Raw genomic sequence first — 20,926 nt, 5'->3', positions numbered from 1 at the left:
AAACCCCAGTACTTTGCTCTATAGATGACCTTATCAATTTGTGTCCTATTTTTCAAGATTTATGTGTTTCTATTCCCTGACCTTCCTGCTCTATTATTCCATTGAGGAAAAGCTTTCTCCCCCTGTGTAGTTGGAGACTGAACAAACTATCTGAGAGGGTGCTGGAGGCAGGTTCAATTGAGGTATTCCAAAGGGAATCGGATTGGTACCTGAGAAGACAGAATGGGAAAGGTTGGGGAGATAAGACAGGGGAGTGGGGTTAGGTAGATTGGTCTTTCAGAGGGCCAGTGCAGATTCAATGGGCCAAATGGCCTCTTTCTACACTGTAAAGATTCTTTGATTTGGCTTCTTCACTTCCAAAGAATGAGTTTCCTCATTATTCATCCAATCAAAATGAACCATCTGCCATTTATATGCTTGTTATGTCTTTCGATATCAGCGACACCTGTATTATCTGACCATTTTGACAGAAGCTCTTCAATTTCTGAGATCAAATTATTTCTGCATACAGCTGCCTAAGCCACAACTTCCCACTTGTCAGTCTGAGAAACTCCGACCTGGTTTTCTATTTCATGCCCATCTGTCAATCATTCCGTCACATGAATCCTAATTATTTTCAAATCTCATGCGGTGGCAATGTTAGCATCTAGCAGAAGCACATCAATGAAACAAAGTTCAGGTACATGTTAGTTTTCCAGGCTACAACAATGCACTTCAGTATTCACTCTAGGTGACTGTGGCATTTATAATGTTCAACACCATTGCAGCTTTCGAATGCAATTTACACCATGGTGCAAACCTATTCGACATGCTTGCCTTCATCGGCCAGGGCATTGAGTACAAGAGTTGGCAGGACATATTGCAGTTGTATAAAATTTTAGTTAGTCCACATTTGGAATATTGCATGCAGTTCTGGTCGTCACATTCTGGATGCTTTGGATAGAGTGCAAAGAACTTTTACCAGGACGTTGCCTGGTCTGGTGGGTGTGAGCTTTGAGGAGAGGTTGAATAAACTCGGATGGTTTTTGTCGGAAAGACGCAGGCTCAAGTGAAACCTGATTGAGGTCTACAAGATTACGATTACGGGAGGTATAGACAGGGTGAATAGGCAGAAGCATTTTCCCAGGGTGGAAAACTCAATTACAAGACGGCACAGATTCAAGTTGAGAGGGGGAAAGTTTAAGGGAGATATGCGGGGAAAGTTTTTCACACAGAGGGGAGTGGGTGCCTGGAACGCATTGCCACAGGAGCTGGTGGAGGCAGGCACGATAGCAATGTTTAAGATGTACCTTCAACGGGCGGGGAGTAGAGGGAATTAGATCATTTGGGCAATAAGGAGTAGGACAAAATTAGGAATCTGGATCGGTGCCGGCTTGGTGGGCCAAAGGGCCTGTTCCTGTGCTGCAATATTCTATAGATGTGTATATAATAATGACTTGACTCAAATTTAACTTTCTTCTTCTACCAGAGGAATTGACTCCTCAGTGAAAGCTAAATTTGGCCACACTTATGCACAGAAACACACTCATATTTATGTTAAAAACATGACTGTTAACTTCAATTTCCTTCTGAACAATAGAAAGCAAGACAATCTTCATATCTAAAACTGAGTGGGAGAAAAACTCATCACCAGAAGAACTTTATGTTTTCATTTTAATACAAAATGCATACATTATACAATATACAAATGTATACAAATCATTTACATGTTACCAGCTTACAAAAATAACCTTACAATTTTATTAACAAGTAAATCAACAGGATTTTAAGTAATTTTTAGTGTCATTTAATAAACATTTTAAGAAACAGTGGTGACTACAATACATGAATTCAATAATCTGTACATTGGAAATCTGCTGACATTTTTCTTATGCTTCTATTTTAATAAAACGCACATCTAAACTCTATTCCATTTATTTTGCAAGGCCCTTGTGTCGGAAGAAAAAAAAAAATCTCAAGACCAAGTCAGATGACAAAAGCATAAGACAGGCTTGTAAGAAGGTTTGGCTTGGGCAGACAAAACCCAAAGCTTTCTGACTCATGCAGAAACCAAAATATTAGCTCCCCTCTGCCTCTAAGGCACTGAAGGATTTATAATATGTAAAATGAAACAAAATGAAAATCTGTTTGGTGTGTGTATATATACACACACACATCGTTTTTTTTGCCATATTGGTAAAGAAAGTAGTAAAGATGTGCAGATTGTTCCACATCTGTTGGTTTTATGTAAATGGATCAAAGTTTAGATTTGCTGTTTGTCACAAGGCCACAGTTACAATATCAACAAGTCATGCACTGAAGTTTTCTATTAACAAACATTACAAGGGTTTGGAGGAAAGGGATTGCAAAGGGATTCCTTCATTTCACCCATTTCCTCATTTGAGCAGAATCACTTATGTCTCATGCATAAAAATAAATAAATTACTGATTTTGGATGATCCACATTTTTTTGCCAGTCAGGAAAAATTCAACATTACTGGCAACATTTCTTGTTCAATTGAATTATTTGTATTTATTCCACTAGTGATTAAAAGGACAGAGTATAACTTTGCATTGACGTTAATCATATTTCAATTTTGCTGATTCAATGGGAAACGTGTTTTTTTTAAAAGTCTGGTATATACTATTATAAATCTGTTAATATTTCGATACAAGTTGGCAATTACCATCTTGGAGCCTAAGTAAACTAAGGAATTTCCGAAGTCTAATAATTCACACTTTTTACTGTCAGAGAATTCCAAAACTTAGTAAATAGTATTTCAGGTGAACAATTCACATCACAGGAAGAGCTGTCATTACTGGAGAGGTTTTATTTCAGCCAAATACCAGGACGAATACCTGCAGCAGCAACCAATGAATTACCTTTTTTTCATATGACCAATTATCAGTGGTTTTAGAAGGGATTTTCTTGCAAAAACAACTTGAGGAAGAGAAATTTCACTTTTGCAAAATATCTCTTAAGCTGTTGGCGCAGCTATATTTCTTTAAAAAAATAAATTCAAAAGTACTTGTTTTGTATTCAGGTGCAATAGACAATGAAAAGTGCAAACAAGTTGTCGTATACTGTACACGTAATATACAAATATAGAACAAACAGTGAGTAAGCACTATTGCCTCCTGAATAAAGTCCTGAGATACACTTCAAAAGAAGCAAAATGTTAAGCACACTTGTGTAGTGGTAACTGTGCTTTAAAAAAAAAAAATTTGAAAAAACATTTCTTGACCACATCACACACAGATGCCATCAGGAGTACTTCACACTATATCGGCCCTTCATCGCTCGCACACGTACACGTTTGTTGCCCACAACACTCATGTATGAACGAAGGTGCATTTATCACAATGAAATAGGTTATGCAAATTAATCTGACAGGAGCTCCTTCTGTTCAATATTTATCCAAGGCATTGATCATCAATCTGAATGTGTTCAATTATGTAATATTCACAAAGATAAACCAAATTTTAAATACATTCCATTTCAAAGGAGTGAATAAGGAAAGTTATTTCCTGAGTTTCGTTATTTCGGGCAAAATAAATGTGCTGTTATTTATGTTTTCAGAAGCAGAACAATCACGCTGCAATACTTTTCTGTTAAGAACCATAATGCAGTTTTGTTCCATGTAATAATTAGTGACGGTATTAAGTCAGAGGTCTTTTTGTACTAAAAGCGATGAAACGTGCACAAGGATAATTGGCACAAAAGGCAAAATGCAAAGATCCAGGATTTTGGCAAGGAATACAAAACAGGAACAACGGGAGGTAGTGTGAAAACTCAGTACATATACCTGGCAATAAACTAAAGGCAAAGATTAGTACAAGGCTGTGGCTTTGTTGGGACTTAGCACCGAATGGAGGTGGAGAAGAAACTTCATTCAGCAGAGACTCCTTGCCTGTGTGTACAGGCTGCAGAAATTCAGAGAAGATTTACCAGATGGGACCATTTGGCAATAGCAGTGCACATTTAGATCTTCCAGGTAATAACAGCATTCTCTTTTACTTCATATCTGCAGAGATTTTCAGAACAAAAAGTAAATCTGGATTAACCACAGAGGTATAACAAGTAAGAACTTTGTATAGAACAACTGCCGTATGTGCATACTCAGTGCTAAACTCAGCCCTTTTCACGAACTTAACGTCAATGAGATCGGAGCTATGTAACAAATATCAATGCAATTTGTCTTTCAAGAGCAACTACACTCTAAATCTAAATAAAATATATTCATCAATGTGCACATGATTTATTTGCTCGAGTGAAACAATCCTCCCCGTGTGTGCGTTGGTTTCCTCCGGGTGCTCCGGTTTCCTCCCACAGTCCAAAGATGTGCAGGTTAGGTGGATTGGCCATGATAAATAGCCCTTAGTGTCCAAAATTGCCCTTAGTGTTGGGTGGGGTTACTGAGTTATGGGGATAGTGTGGAGGTGTTGACCTTGGGTAGGGTGCTCTTTCCATGAGCCGGTGCAGACTCGATGGGCTGAATGGCCTCCTTCTGCATTGTAAATTCAATGAATCAAGACCGGTGAATAGCAGGAGAAGGCCAAACAGTTTGCCATGCAACCGGCCCGCTCCCCTTGGCAAAATGAGTAGCGTGGCAAGAAAAAAATCATCACCACTTAAACCTTATTTCCATACAATTAACGAGAGTCACCCCATATCCAACGGCCTCTCGTGATTCATTGGCCTCCCCAGCAAGTGTTGGCGCCAATTAGTACCCCTTTTGAAAAATGTGAACCTGGCGGAAGGGCTTCTCTGGGGAGCCGGGGAAGTGAGTAACCATCTTTGCTCACAGGCAAAGAGCCCGGGGGCGTTGGGCTTGCCATCCCAGAGCTCGGCGGGGGTGGGGACCCTCGACTGGGGAGGCGAAGGTCCCTGGCTGCAGATGGGGACGCTCTGCAGAGGTGGGCTGGCATGGAAGAGTGGGGGGGGGGGGGGGGGGGGGGGCGGAGAGGCGCTAGGGATGCAGCTTTGGGGACAGATCACTGGCTGGAGGGTGAGTGAGTGCCACGGGGAGGGAGGAGGTACCTGGAGAGATGGGCAAGGGGTACGGAGGTCGGCTTACATTTAGGAAGAAAGTGACAGAGACATCATACCAGTTCTGCACAATGGTGTTTATTGTGTGTAACAATTTCCCACTCTCCCCGTAGTGCTGCCCTCTTCCCTTCCTTTCCCCCACTCCTCCTCACCCCTAACCCCCTCCACCTCTGGTGTCATCAGTGATCCTCAACGTGCTTCACCTTCCTAGCTCTACCGCTACGTCTAGCTGTGTCCCCGGATGCACATCTGAGGTGGAAGCAGCCAGCTGCTTACCACTTCCCATGGCCTTTGATGCCCCTGGTGGCAACCTTTGGGGGCTCCGGGGCTGGAGGGCCCCGGCTCACTTGTCGACGGCACATGCACAGCCCTGCCACCCTGTCCCGTGTGTTAGCTGTGAGATATGGTCTCATCAGAGAGGTGGAACCCGGGGGAGCTGGTGGCCACCGTCACCACTCCATAGGACGGGTCGGGGTTGGCACCAAGCGCCCACGACTCCTAGTTGGTGTCCATTTGACCCTGGGGTTCACCTTGGGCTGGAGTTGGTAGCTGGTTCAAGCCCCGGCTACTCCTGTATCATCTGGTTCTGCCAGCCCTGGGGGATCCCCATGGTCCTCGGCGATGCTCCTCGGTGATTGGGCCATGCAGCTACTCGGCAATGTCCATCTGCGACTGGGACAAGCTCCGCATCGCCTTGGCCATTCCCGTCTGAAAGCAGGACATGTCCCAGTACCTCATCAGGGCCAGCCTGGTACTAAGTGACATCCTCTAGTGAGGCGGACATTCTGCCGAGACCCTCAGCCATGACCGTCACCAACTGCCCAAGCCTTGGACACCTTCACTAATGGTGCCGACGTCGTGCTGAAGGCTCTCAACTGCCGTCACCACCCTAGTCATGTTGGCCTCGGTGCCATGCATTGCCAACGACACCTTCTGCGCCCGTAGCCTCTGGGACTCCTCCAATCGGCAATGGATCTGCTGGAGTGTCGCTGACATCTCCCTCTGAATGTCATGGCCGCTCCCTAACGTCTCCATCAGCTCCGGGAAAGCCTCTTCCATAGGCTCAGCATCAGACTGGGCCCCAGCTGGGATCATGCAGACTTCCGACTGCTGTCTCCCCTGGGGGTTCCTGCCCCCACCTGATGTGTATCAGCAGCTGCGTGGTGCTCACCAGATTGCGCCCCAGAACCCTGTCCACTAATGTTGCCCACCGAGGTGTGTGGATCTGGCGGTTGGGGATGACAGCTATGATGCCTCGATCGTGTCTTCCTCAGAGCTCCCCTCTGAGCTGGTCTCCTGGGAGGCAGAGGAGGCGGCCAGTCCGGATGGGCTGAAGCCATTGGCTGGAGGACCTGCGAGAGAATGGACATGCGATCAGTGGGATGGATGGGTCAGTCAGTAAGGCATTAACAACTCACGTTTGATAGGTCCTCCGGGTGGGGCCCGGTAGTTCCTCACCTCTGTGGCATTCGCCAGCCTCCACGTTGGTGACCGCTCTGTCCTCAGCCACCTCAGTGCCTACTCCTCGAAGGTGGTGAGGATTCTTATGTCTAGCACCCCACCGCCAGTCTGGGCCTTCTCCCGATGGTTGTGGGAGAGTTTTTGCTGAGGAGATACAGAGAGGGCATCATTAGCCACACGCGTGGTTCACTGTGGTGGGAGGGTGTGTGTGAAAGAAGGGTTGGGGGGTTGAAGGGAGGGGGAGGTGGAGGGAGGGTTGGGGTCGCATCGAGAGTTGGGAGGTTGGATGCTCACGTGGGCCGAAAAGGTCTCGGGGAGTGTGGGGCGTTGGCGTCTACTCACCATGCTGCCTGGTGTAGATTGTTGACCATTTGCCAGCACTGGAGGCCAGTCCACCTGGTCACACTCCTGGCGCTCACAGCTGCCACCACCTCATGCCAGGCAGCACCGGCTTATCTGTGACAGACCCTCCAGGACCCTCGGGGGAACAGGACATCTCTCCTGACCTCCACTGCGTCTAGGAGCCTGATCACGTCAGCATGCCCGAATCTTGGAGCTGGTCTCCTGGGGTTGGCTGAGCAAGTTCAGCTTAATTGCTGCTTGACCTTGTTAGCGAGGGGCTGGCAAGCTTGGCTGGCGAGCCTTCATTTGCGGCAAGAAGCCCGTGAGGCCTCGTTAAGTGACCCAATTAATGTTGAATAGCATTGCCGACCTTGCTGGGCTGAGCGCCGGGAAGTTCGCAGCAGTTCCCGCTCGATACCACACTTAGAAATCTTTCCGCAGAATAGTGCCCTAAATGTAGTCTCTGATGGGAAACTAGATGCGATTCCGGCTGGATGGTTTGGCATAATCCAGATCGCAATTTCCCCATAATAAGAAATTGTTTTGGAAGTTAGGGTGAACTGTGCCCTGAATGAGGTGTCTGGAACTTGAAGACATCGGGTACAGCTCCTTATTGATCGGGACACCCACCTTCTCATCAGCAAAGACCACCTCCATTGCTGGAAGCAGCCCCCCCCCCCCCCCCCACCCATCTAGGTGAGTAACATCCTGCTGGGATGCCAAATGTCTCCCTTCAGGCCCCTGCCGCTCGACGGTGACAGCATGGCAGTGCCAGCCTGGCACTGCAGGGCACTGTCCTGCCAAGTCCCCGATCACTAGGTGTCTACAATAGCCTCTGAGCCCTCCAGTATGGTCATCATGTCTGGTCTTTGTTTGTGGAGACCAGTCGTGCTTTGTGCCTTCTTTGCGTTTCGCCGGTGGATGGGAGAATTGTGGGAGCTGGTAGAATCTGGCTTAAATCCTGCATATTTAAATGTAGATTTAAATATGCTAATCTGGTTCACACCCAGCGAGGGCTGGAACCAGATTGTGCAAGCTGTAATGGGCCGGGAGCATTGGAAACTGTTTGGCGCCCAGTGCAAATCCTGTTTTGGCCCTCCACTGGAATTTTCCTACGCAGCGAGATTTGAATCAGGCACAATGCGGCCAGAGAATCGCCCCCGTTGTAATAACATCTATTTTTCTCCTTGTAACAATTAGCTGGATAGTCTGCATGGAGTGCATTGCATAATGGGCCGGATTTTGCAGAACTCGATATCCAACGGTATGTTCGAGTTTTATTAAACTGACATGCAAAAATATTTGAAGTGTGAGTTGACAACATTACAGTGAGGGCAACAGGGAATCTGGGACCTTAGCGAGCTAAGGTTAGGTGACCTTAACCAATCAGATTGAAGGATTTTGAGATTACCAGCACAGAGGAGGAAGTGTAGTTTAGAGTGGGCAAATTAAATGTCAAATTAGGTACTGAAAGAGAAATAAAGAAAGGAAAGTAAAGATTTAATTAAGGGGAGAATAAAAGAAAGGAAAATGCAAAATTTAAGATTTTAAAAGTCTTAAATACCTGGCAACTGAGACTGCGTGGTTGTACAGTTTAATATTTCTAATGTCAGTGAGTTTGATTGGCAGCATTTAACAATGACCTCTACCCCATTTATAAAAGGAAAGCCTGAAATGACAAGATTTAGTTTTTGTGGCAGGTTTAGTTTGTACCCACCCACACAAATATAACAGCTTTAAGATATTCATGCATTTCAAAGGTGAGTTAGAATACCCTTTGTCTGTAATGCTGTATCATTTACTCATAAACACCAAGCAGCTCTACTGTCTACATTACTTTCTCTGTAACTTTGGCAGCTATTTCGTAGGGCAGGGACTCACTTTAGGTATCTGGGGGTGCAGGTTGCCCGGGAGCGGGGAGGCTTTGCAGATACAACATTACTAGTTTGGTGGGGAGAGTGAAAGCCGATCTGGCAAAGTGGGATGATCTCCCTCTGTCATTGGCGGGTCAGGTACAGGCGGTTAAAATGAATGTGTTGTCGCGATTTCTGTTTATTTTTCAATACCTTCCGATTTTCCTGCCGAAGGCTTTTTGCAGGGAGATTGAGGGAAGGATTACTTCGTTCATATGGGGAGGGAAGGTGGCCAGAGTGAGGAAGGTGCTGCTACAGAGGGGAAGGCAGGCAGGGTGCTTGGGCCTCCCGAACCTGATGTATTACTTCTGGGTGACGAATGTGGAGAAGATGCGGAGCTGGGTCAGAGGGGTTGATTCCCAGTGTGTCAGAATGGAGGCGCGTTTGTGCAGGGGGTCAGGGCTGAAAACACTAGCAACAGCGCCGCTCTCAATAGCTCCGGGGAAATACTCAGGGAGTCCGGTAATAATAGCTTCATTGAAAATCTGGAGGCAGTTTCGCCAACACTTTGGGTTGGGGGCAGGGTCAAGGGAAATGCCGATTCAGGGGAACCACAGATTTGAGCCAGGGAAGTGAGATGGAAGTTTTCGGAAATGGGAAGAGAAGGCGATTAAGACGCTGAAAGATTTGTTTCTTCGGGGACTGTTTGCAGGATTGAAGGAGCTGGAAGTGAAGTATGGGCTGGAGCAGGAGGAAATGTTTAGATACATGCAGGTTTGGATTTTGCCAGGAAGGAGATACAGAGCTTCCCGGAGGAGCCGGCCTCCATATTGCTGGAGGAGGTGCTGATGACAGGGGGACTGGAGAAGGGGGTAGTGTCAGCAGTGTACGGAGCTATTTTGGAAGAGGATAAGGCACCACTGGAAGGGATCAAAGCAAAGTGGGAGGAAGAGTTGGGAGAGGTTGTAGAGGAGGGGGTCTGGCGTGAGGTCATCCGGAGAGTAAATGCCTCCACCTCCTGTGCGAGATTGGGGGTGATACAGCTGAAGGTGGTATACAGAGAACACCTCACGAGGATGAGGATGAGCCAATTCTTTGAAGGAGTAGAAGATGTGTGAGAGCGTTGCGGGGGTGGGGCGCGAATCACATTAATATGTTTTGGTCCTGTCTAAAGATAGATGATTACTGGAAGGAGGTTCTTAGGGTAATTTCCAAGGTGGTGCACATGAAACTGGACCCGGGAGGCCATATTTGGGGTGTCGGACCAGCCAGGGTTAGAAACGGGTGCGGAGGCAGATATTGTAGCCTTCGCCTCGTTGATCGTGTGGAGAATGTAACTTGGTAATTCACACTGTATTTACCAATACTATTGTAAGCGCAGTAGCATTATCCGACCACTAGAGGGAGTAGCTCCGGGAATGCTCAGGATTTTGTACAGGGCTCCCCCCTTGGCTCCGCCCACGACTCCTCCCCCTAGACTGCTGTATAAATAACCGTGTCCAGAGCCAGCCTGAGTTCATCGTGAGTTCAACGGGTAACAGGCTAGCTCTGAAGTAAGTAGATTAAAACCACTTTCATATCTGAAAGCACGTGTCTTGTGAATTGATGATTCCATCAGATCGCCTGAAGACGGATCCTACTGGGATGGAGAGCAGCCTCTCTACCCGGTGCCCTGGCATGGCGTGGGGACCTGTTGGAATTCTTGACTCTCGAGAAGGTTAAGTTTGAACTGAGGGGAAGGATGGAGGGGTTCTACAATTCATGGGCATCAAGAACTGGATAACATCGAACATTAGCTGGGGGGGGGGGGGGGGGGGGAGAGGGTTGTGGGGAGGGGGGCTGTGTATATTAAGGACGACTATGGGTAATCCTGATTCCTTTTTGTCATTTGCTTATGTAAACATGCGGGCTGATGTTTGGGGGTTTGTGGGAGGATGGGATCATTGTTATTGTTATGGGGATTGACATATTTGTTGCTGATTATTGTTTATTGTTGGTGGGTGTAAATTCGGGAGAAAATGTGAAAAGGAGGAGAATAAAAATATGTTAAAAAAACAAAACAAAACTTTGGCAGTTAATTGCTGCTGATGGAAGGATGGACATTGATGAAGCAGCTGAAGATGGTTGGGCTGAGGACAATTGCAAGGCTTTTGCCTGAACTATTAAGATTCGGGTGCAAGATTTTTTGTTGCATTGTGGTTCTCACACTGCAATGAAAATGCTAGTGGGAGGCTACCCCATTCTGGCACGGTCGATCCGCAGCCATTTAATGCTTAGAGCGGTCTTAATTGGCTCATGACCTTTATCTGGGAAGGAGGCCTTGCCTTCACGACATACAAATGGCTGGCAGGTCTCCGTTCCCAGCAACCCCACTTGGTGCGGCCCCCATCAGGCATCTTTACTGGAGTAGGACAGGCCTGGGGGTGTGTGGAGGGCACTCCATCAGGTTCTTTCAAGACATGGGTGCGGAGCTGGCAAAGAACAGCACCATGTTCAATGGCCATGTCCAGGGCCTGCAGGGAAACAACCCTGGAGGTGGGGGGAGCAGGGGCCATGGCGTGGGCCTCCATAGATCCTGGGGAAACTGTGAAGGAGATAACTCTGTTTCCTGCCAAAAGCCTGAGGAGTGAGACTCTGCAGCCTTGAAACCTCATTCCAGCCTCCGACCACATTGGAAATAAATTACTGCAGGAAAGGAAGAGGCTCTTAAGAGACAGGCAAGCAGATGGGCGTTGGGATTGGTACCCATGGAATTATGTCCAATTGTGCAACCCTGCCCCACCTGACAACCAATCCTCTAAGATTCCGTCCCAGTCATCCATGCTGTAAATTGATCACTTTTTGAGTGGTGAAGAAAACTAGATATCTATTCTAAATAGATTTGGTTTAGCACAGGGCTAAATTGCTGGCTTTGAAAGCAGACCAAGGCAGGCCAGCAGCAGGGTTCAATTCCCGTCTCCAGCCTCCCCGAACAGGCGCCGGAATGTGGCGACTAGGGGCTTTTCACAGTAACTTCATTTGAAGCCTACTCGTGACAATAAGCAATTTTCATTTCATTTCATTTCATTTCTTTTACGGGACTTCCAATGGCGAAATGTAGGGTGAAGACACGCACGAGGTGGCTCCCGCTGGAGTTCTGTACTCTTTGTCCCTTTTCTTAGTACCATGGATTGCTTATTCTCGAAAACCCACAGGGTTATTGTGATAAAGATCTTGTACGACTGAAAGGCCCAAAGAAATTAAGGAAAAGAATGTCGAGAGCAGAAACTCGTCGAGGTAGCCTGTGGCCTGGGTAGCCTGCGGCCTATCAGAGCCTATCAGCAGGTAAAATGGCGGAGTCAGTTTCTGTCCACTCCACTAATGGCCGAGAATTCGAAAAGCATTGATGAATGGTGCAGAAAGACCTCAGGAAATCAATTGAAGAGGCCTTGGCCCCCAATTGAGCGGCTCTGGGGTAATCTAGTCAGACCGTGGAAGCCCAGGGAGCCACGATTAAAGCTATGGAAGTGGCGCTGTCAGGTCATAGAGATTGAATTGTCTCGTTGGAATCAGATCTGTCTTCGCTGATCGAAGAGAACAAATCATTGAGGGGCAAGACAAGTGACATAAAAAATAGGTCCAGGAGGCATAATATTCGAATTGTGGGGCTGCCGGAGGGGATGGAAGGCCCAAAGGCCACTGAGTACTTCGGTAAGATGTTGGGTAGGGTAGATGCGCATTCCCACCTGAATTGGATCGAGCCCATCGCACACACTGGCTGAGTCATCGTCCTGAAGGTCCATCACGTGTGGTAATCGTGAGGTTCCACAGCTTCAAGGAAGAGGAGAGAGTTTTGTGATGGGTGAAGGAACACCGTGACATTAAGTGGGGAGGCCACTCCATTAGGTTCTTTCAAGATATGGATGCGGAGCTGGCAAAGAAGAGCAGCATGTTCAATGGAGTCAAGGCCACCTTGTATAAAAGTGGAGCCTGGTTTAGTTTGGTCTACCCAGCTAGCCTCAGAATAACTTTAGAGGGAAAAGACTTTTTTGACGCGTCCGAAGAGGGGGACATTTTCATTAAAACGTACAAATTGGGCGCAGTGTAATTGCATTTCGGATCTGTTGAATTGTTATATTGTTGGGGTTTTATGCTTGTTCTTGTTTTTCCTTGTTCTTTTCAGGTTGAATTCTATAATAGAATAGAGGACTATTCTTTCTTTAACACCATATCAGAGATACTCTGTGTAGATTTGGGTCCATGACCGCTGAGGTGACAGATTTGCGGTGACTCAGTCTGGGGTGAAGGCGGATGTCCCCGCCTTTGCCCTTTTGATAGCCCAGAGGCGGATTCTGCGTGGGTGAAGGCCTCCTACACTGGCCAGAGCCTCGGCCTGGTTTCGGTGGTCTCATGTCATTTCTGCATTTGGAGAAGGTCAAGTTCACTATCAGGGCATCGATGGAGAGGTTCTACCTCAGATGGCAAGGATTCATGTCCTTTCTTATGAAGTTAGTCAACATCAGCTGCCATGGGAGTGTCCCTTTGAGAAATGTTTTGTATTATCAATTGGCTTCAGTGATGTCATTGTGTGGGTGGAGCTGGGCTGTGGCTCTGGGTTTTTAGTTTTGCTTTTGAGCTGGGAGCTGGCTGTGGCTCTGAGTTTTACTTTTGTTTACACATTTGGAAGCTGGATTCAGATGGACAAGCATCTTGTCCTGTCTCTCTCTCTCTCTGCATGTTGAAAGGTGTCTCCAGATCACTTGATAATTTAAAAGTAAGAACTGTTTTCTGGAAGGAATCCAAACCTACTGCTTTGAAAAGAACAAGAAGTATCCATACCACAGTCTTAAATATACTAGGTCTTGTGTGTTGTGTACTGGGCCACATCTTTGAACAGGGTTTTCAGGTTTATGGGATGTTGTTACTAAATTGAAAAGGTTAAGGGAAGTTATTATGGGTTATATATAGAGTACTGTAGCTGTGTGGGGTATGTATGTTTGTAGTTGATAAAAATGCTTACTGTGTGTGTTTATAAAAATGTTAACTGAATTTGTAGAATAAACTTTGTTTTTGATTAAAAGTGCTTAAGGCCTCTGTTGAATGACACCTGAAGGGTAGGCCATAATATTCCTCCTAACCAAAATCTATAAACAGTTGTAGGTCAGGTGAACTCCATGATATACTTTGGAGTTTACTAAACACTGGCCCATAACAAATTGGGGGCTCGTCCGGGATAAAAATCTATCTTTCGTGATTGGGTTGGCTTAGTGAACTTAAGGACAGTGAGGGGTGAGCATATTTGTGTTAGCTTTTCAGGTGTGGTATTCCAGTTTAAGTAGGGAATGTGTTGTAGACAATGGCTCTTTCAGAGGCTCAGAAGTTTTTGGGGGTGGAGAAGGTCACACGCTGTACCTTACAAACAAAGACTAAAAAAAATCTTTTATATTTGACAAAAATATTGCCGTTAACATTACCTGACAAAATACAAAAAGAAGAGGTAATTGTGGCAATAGCTGAGCATTTAAAATTGCCTGAGAAACAGACAGAATCATTCGAAATGACAAGAATTCAATTACAGATCAAGCGGCTTGAACATGAAAAAGAAATAAAGCAGCTTGAATACGAAGCAAAGGAAAAAGAAATAATTGCCCACGTAGAACAAGAAGAAAGAGAAAGGGAGGTACAGATCAAGGAAAAAGAAAAAGAGAGACTTTGAACTTCGGAAAATGGCCATGAAACATTAAAGTCGGTTAAAATTGGCAGATGTAAAGAGAAACATACAGTTTGAGGACAGTGATGAGGATAGTGAAAATGAGCGTCAAAAACAAAGGCTTGGTGGGGATCTTTTTAAATATGTCCAAGCATTGCCAAGGTTTGATGAGAAGGCTGTAGAACATAGAACATAGAACATAGAACAGTACAGCACAGAACAGGCCCTTCGGCCCTCGATGTTGTGCCGAGCAATGATCACCCTACTTAAACCCACGTAACCCGTATACCCGTAACCCAACAATCCCCCCATTAACCTTACACTACGGGCAATTTAGCATGGCCAATCCACCTAACCCGCACATCTTTGGACTGTGGGAGGAAACCGGAGCACCCGGAGGAAACCCACGCACACACGGGGAGGACGTGCAGACTCCACACAGACAGTGACCCAGCCGGGAATCGAACCTGGGACCCTGGAGCTGTGAAGCATTGATGCTAACCACCATGCTACCGTGAGTCTAAAACCATGCAGCATTTGCAATGAGAGATGAATAAGAAAATAGAAGTAGAAGACTTTATTAAATTTCATTTGAGAAGGTAGTTAAACAAATTAAATGGCCACAGGACACGTGGGTATTATTGATTCAAATAAAGTTGGTAGGTAGAGCTAGTGAAGTGTTTACATCACCATCAGAGGAAGTATCTGGGACATAGAAGAAGATGAAAAAATCCATCTTAGGTGCATATTATCTAGTGCCTGAAGCCTACAGAAAAAGGTTTAGAAATTTAAGGAAAGAACCTGGTCAAACATACATGGAGTTTGAAAGGATCAAACAGAGTAATTTTGATAAGTTTTGAAAATAGACCAAATGTATGAAGCTCTAAGAGAAGTTGTACTTTTTGAGGAGTTTAAAAATTCAATTCCTGATGTAGTGAGAGCTCATGTGGAAGAGCAGAGAGATTAAAACTGCAAGATTTGCAGCAGAAATGGCAGATGATTATGAATTAGTCTATAAATCAAAGTTTGGTTTCAGACATCAGTTTCAGCCTATGAGGGATTGAAACTAGGGTAAAAAGAGAAATACTCGTGGTAATGGTAGAGGGATCTGATGGGAGACAATAAGGAGAGTGTACCTCAGATTGAAAAAGAAATCCACGAGGGTGGAAGAAAATGAAAAGTTTCAGATGCTTTTACTGTAATAAACTAGGCCATGTAAAGTCACAGTGTTGGGGGTTGAAGAAAAGCACTGGGAAGGCTGATGTGATAAAACAGGATAAGCCAGTGGGGTTTGTTAAAGTGGTAAAGGAAAGGCCAAGTGAAGCAAAAGAGGTGCTGTTACTGTTCTTTGACTAGTTGTCTTCCAAAATTCAGTACTTTACAGTTGACTTAACTAAATTTCATCTGCTCACCTACACATTTTGTCCAAGTCATTCTGTATTACCTGAATTATCTCTTCACTCGACTGCACCTCTTAGTTTAGTACAATCTGCAAATTTGAACACTGCGCGCTGGATTTCTGTGTCCAAGTCATCAATGCAAATTAAAACAACTGGGACCTCACTGAACACATTCCCACGCTCCCTAACAAACTATTTTTCTACCCTTCAAACAATTTCTTATCCGTAACCAAGATCAACCTGATTTCCACAGCATTCAGCGTAAGTAACAGGCTTTCATATGGAACTTTGTCAAACTTACCACATTCATACTCTTCTCATCAACAGTCGCCTGTTGTTGAGTTTTTGTTGGTGGAAGTGTTCTGTGGAACTAGAAATCTTGGGTACCCTATGATGTCCTGGAGGTGAACTTGCTGGCCTTGTCTGGATGAGAAAAAAGACAATCTGAAGCCACATTTATTAACTAACAACTGGATGCAGTACGTCATGCCTGTACTAGAAGCTGACTAATTAACACACCGTTGATTTCATTGGAAAATCCAGCAGCTTCTACAATGGGTGTGCAATCCACCAGACTGTCACCCGGACAAGGTTGTGGGTTCAAGTGCCAACCCAAGCCTTGAGCACCAAAATCAAGACTGACACTTCAGTGCAGTACTGAGGAAGTGCAGTAGTGTTGGAATTGATTAGCTTCAGTTTAGAAACTAAACTGAGGCCCCATTTGGTCCTCCCAGGTGGCTAGAAATCCCATGGGCCCTACTTTGAAGAATGGCAGGAAAGCTATCTGCGATTTCTCTCAATCAACGTCACAAAGAGAGATTATCTGGTCATCATCACCTTGATATCTGTTGGGGTTTCTGTGCACAAATTAGATGCCATGTTTCCTACATGACCAGAATGGTGATGCTTTGAAAAGTATTTAATTGGCTGAAATGCACTTGCAAAGTTCATGAAAACAGCTATATACATTTTTAAATGTCCATTCTTGGGATGTGAGAATCACTGGCAAGGTGAGTATTTGTTGCCGCCATCCCTAACTGCTCTTCAAAAGGTAGTGGTAAGTGCTGCAGTTCATAATGGTGTAGGTACACCCACAGTGCAATTTGCATGCACTTGAGGCAACTTTTCCATGATTAATGGCTCACAGCTGCTCAGAGGAACCATAACATTGATTTGGGAACATTTTAATTAAGGTTAAAAGGTTTTCTTTCCCATGATCCCATGCTACCTCTATGCCAACTCATGCCTTCCATCTTCCCCCAATGGTCCCTCATAACCTCCATGTCAACTCATGGCAATTCCATGTCCTTTCACCCAGTATATACGCATTTAAAAATAAATAAACCCTGTAGTACCAAAGGCATGTGCAGACCTGCGTTAAAAAAAACCTAATTTGTAATTTTATTTTAAAGAGCTGCTATTTCTGCAGCCTTATAAGAGTTAGTCTGCTAAATGTTTAAAGCATCAATAATAGAAACTATACGCACTTGAACCCTCTTTCGCTTGTAAACATTGAGCAATTGACAAAAGGGAAAAAAATAAATAAATTGCACATCATAACCTTGTATAGCCATCTGAGTTATCAAAGTTAACCCTTTTAAGTGGGTACAGCGAGCTGGGAAATTTCCCACTTGAGCTATGTGCCTCGGTATCAAACATCTGAAACTTAAGATGGATTATTTCAGCCCCCCCCCCCCCCCCCCCCCCCCCCCCCGCCACTGGAGAACCTACAAGATGGCCGACGAGACATTGAAATCTCTGTTCACAACAGTGGGAGCAGAACATCCCACTGCCTAAAGGGCTGGAAAATTCTGGCCATCTACTTTGAAACCAAAATAACCAAAGTGACTTGAATTATATTTTTTACAAAACAGATTCTAACATTCGCCAAAATGGCAAATAAGGTAATACAAATGCAGTGTGCTTCAATGAAGTATCTGGCCCAACACAGAGAGCATAATGTTACTCACAGCTTTCTGCCTCACTGTTTTTGGCAATCCAATACTGGCGTCGAGGAAACTTGTTGGTATTAGACCCCGCCTTCCATTAACCTACAAAAACATAACTTGAATGTTTAGGAAACATTTTAGAACTACCGCTATACCCATTCCTGTGGTAGCTGGCCCCTTGAAGGGACATTCTCTGAGGGAGGGGGTCATGTGACCCATTAGTCCAATCAGGGAGGGAGTTGGGAATTCACTGGGATGTGTTGGGACTTTTCTTGGCAGTTGGATCCTAAAGCGGAGTATGGAAAGACCATTTTAAGCACTCTGTAAATAGTTGTTTGTAGTTTTAATAAATCGCTCTGCCTTATAATTCTTGAAGTTATTACATCGGTGACGAGGTAAAGATGAGTATTGCAAGAATTTGTGGAAAAAGCCTAATTGCAAGAGTTGCAGATCAAGTCCAGCCTGTAAGGAAGAGAACAGTCGAAATGTCTATTTCAGAAAACTAGAGCCGTTCAATCCTGCCACAGAAGATTGGGTTATAAGGGCCTTTTCTGTTGATTCCCTTATTTCCCCTATCTTTATTTTTTCTGTTATAATTTTTGATCTATGGATGCTTAATAAACATATTTCTTTAAGTTGAGCTGGGGAGGTTGGCTGGTGGCCAATGAATTGGCAAAAGGCTGTATCCTGCCCAGTAACGGGTGGTGATTGGATCCTGCCCATGTGGGATGATTTTCAGAGAGCCAGGGGAAGCAGTCATGTCCCTGGACACTCAGAGAAAAGGACCTGCTCTCTCTCTCTCTCCAGGAAAGAACCTGTATTTGTTAAACTGCAGAGATCTGAATGAATCTGTAGCTTGGAAACAGAAATCACAAACGGAAAGCCTAGACTGAAGGAAGAAAAATCTGCACAGCTGTACACAGAATCTGCATGAATCTACAGCGAAACTGAAAAAGGGCTGCTTAGATTGAAGGGAAGGGAGATGTGCTAGAAGGCAACTATTGGAAACAAAGACTTTTATCCCTTTTATTTATTATTTTCACCCTGCCCCTTTTCCCCTCTGTGTTTGTTTGTCATGTGTGTTTATGTGTGTGTGTGTGTTTAAATAGAGTGTGGGGGAGGGGGGGTTAAAATGGGGGTTTAGGAATGAAATAATAGTAAACCTGTTGTATTTGCTGCATATTTAATTATAGTTACTGTTATTAATAAACTTAATTGTGTTTAAATTTACAAACCTGGTGACTGTGGTTATTGAGCAGCTAAGTGCCAAAAGCTTCTAAGAAATATTTATGAATTTCAATTATGTTCCGACTCCGGGTCAAATGTAGAGGGTCATCAAATTCAAATTAAGCATTAATTAAATAATGCTTGAACAAGTAACAGGAATCATGGTGAAATGTTGCACAATGATGCTGACGTTGCTGGGGATATTATTAGTTTGTAAATCATCAGCAATTTGCAGTGAGGATAAGATACATTACTGGATGCATTTCATCAAATACCTCTGGGCTATATGCATTGCTCCTCCATCTGCCTCATGAAAACAGCAGCTGATCGCCAACCTCCCCTCCCCATGAGCCTGAAGAAATTGCTGCATTTGTTCAGTAACTATGAATTGAACTAGCTGCAGCGAGTTAGGGTTGGCACATAACAGCATAAGGACGCTTGCACTTCTGAGATTTATTTTCCTGCAATGCCCCTCCAGCCTGGAAAGTTAACAATTGAAACAGTGAAGTCTTGTTCCTGCCGGCGATTAATTGTTCTTAGAAACATAGAGGGCCGGATTCCCCATTGCGAGTCTGCACCCCCTACCCCCCCCCCCCCCCCCCCCCCTCTACCGTTGCTCACGAAGAACTTGGCGTTCTCTTGAACCGCTGTAATCCTTGAGGTGTAGGTATACCTACTGTGCTGTTAGGGACGGAGTTCCAGGATGTTGCCCCAGCGACAGTGAAGGAACCGCGATATATTTCCAAGTTAGGGTGGTGCGTTTCTTGGAGGGGAACCTCCACGTGGTGGGGTTCCCTGGTATCTACTGTTCTTGTCCTTCTAATGGTTGCAGGTTTGGAAGGTGCTGTCTAAGGAACCTTGTTGAGTTACTGCAGTGCATTTTGCAGAGAGTACACACAGCTGCCACTGTTCGCCGGTGGTGGAGGGTTTGAATGTTTGTGGAAGAGGGAGCAGTCAAGCGGGCTGCTTTGTCCTGGATGGTGTTGAGCCTCTTGAGTGTTGTTGGAGCTGCACTCAGCCAGGCATGTGGACAGTATTCCATTACATTCCTGACTTGTGCCTTGTAGATGGCGCCATACTCCAGGATTCTCTCCATACCCCTTGATGCCATTAGAATCTAGAAATTTCCTCCTTAAATATATTCAGTGACTTGGCATCCACAATCTTCTGTGGTCGAGAAATCCACTGGTTAAACACCATCGCAGTGAAGACGTATCTCCTCATCTCAGTCCTAAATGGCCTATCCCTTATCCTGAGGCTGTGGCCACTTGTGCTAGACCCCCGATCCAGAGAAAAGAACATCCCTGCATCCAGTCAGCCCAGCCCTGTCAGCATGTTATATATTCCAATGAGAGCCTCTCTCATTCTTCTAAATTCTAGCAAACACAGGTCCAGTCAGCCCAATGTCACCTCCTAAAACAATCCTGCCATTCCAAGAGTTGATCTGGTGAATCATTGCCGCATTCCGTCAATGCTAAGTATATTACTTTCTTCGGTAAGGAAAATAAAACTGCACACAATACTGTAGCCTCAACTGTACTGCTGCAGTAAGACATCCCTGCTCCTGTACTCATGTCCTCTTGCAATGAAGGCCAACATACCATTTGCCTTCTTAACTGCTTCCTGCACCTGCATGCTTGCTTTCAGTAACTGGTGTACAAAGGCACCCAGTTCTCTTTGTAAGTCAACATTTCCCAGTCTACCATCATTTAAATAATACTCTTTCATTCTGTTTTTCTGACCAAAGTGGATAACCACGGCCGGGATTCTCCCCTACCTGGCGGGGCGGGGGGTCCCGGCGTAGCGGAGTGGCGCCAACCACTCTGGCGTCGGACATCCCCAAAGGTGCGGAATTCTCCGCACCTTTGGGGGCAAAGCCCGCACCGGAGTGGTTGGCGACACGCCGTCTGGTGGAAAAACCGGCACCAACGGCATTTGACGCCCGCCACCTGGCGTCGGGGCTGGCCGAAAGGCCT

General features: G+C 45.3%; 1 protein-coding gene across 7 annotated transcripts in view; it reads right to left on the bottom strand.

The window, feature by feature from the left end:
• Positions 1-1,636: 1,636 nt before the first annotated feature.
• The window catches only part of LOC119963432 (trichohyalin-like), a 190,395-nt gene continuing 171,105 nt past the window's right edge, over positions 1,637-20,926 (bottom strand). For 5 of the 7 annotated variants that reach the window (XM_038792548.1, XM_038792552.1, XM_038792549.1 and 2 more), the window contains 3 exons: positions 17,745-17,825; positions 16,076-16,197; positions 1,637-4,004 (listed from right to left, as the gene is read on the bottom strand). In XM_038792548.1, coding sequence (XP_038648476.1) covers positions 16,081-16,197; positions 17,745-17,825 — 198 coding nt within the window. In that variant the 3' untranslated portion in view covers positions 1,637-4,004; positions 16,076-16,080. Of the gene's footprint in view, positions 4,005-6,200; positions 6,382-6,487; positions 6,635-16,075; positions 16,198-17,744; positions 17,826-20,926 lie in introns of all 7 variants that reach the window. The other 2 variants (XR_005460101.1, XR_005460102.1) reach the window with 2 other exon arrangements.

Source organism: Scyliorhinus canicula, chromosome 3 (genome assembly GCF_902713615.1).
Source record: "Scyliorhinus canicula chromosome 3, sScyCan1.1, whole genome shotgun sequence".
Lineage (NCBI taxonomy): Eukaryota > Metazoa > Chordata > Chondrichthyes > Carcharhiniformes > Scyliorhinidae > Scyliorhinus > Scyliorhinus canicula.
The sequence above is the reverse complement of the archived record's forward strand: the minus strand, read 5'-3'. Positions and strand labels throughout refer to the sequence as shown.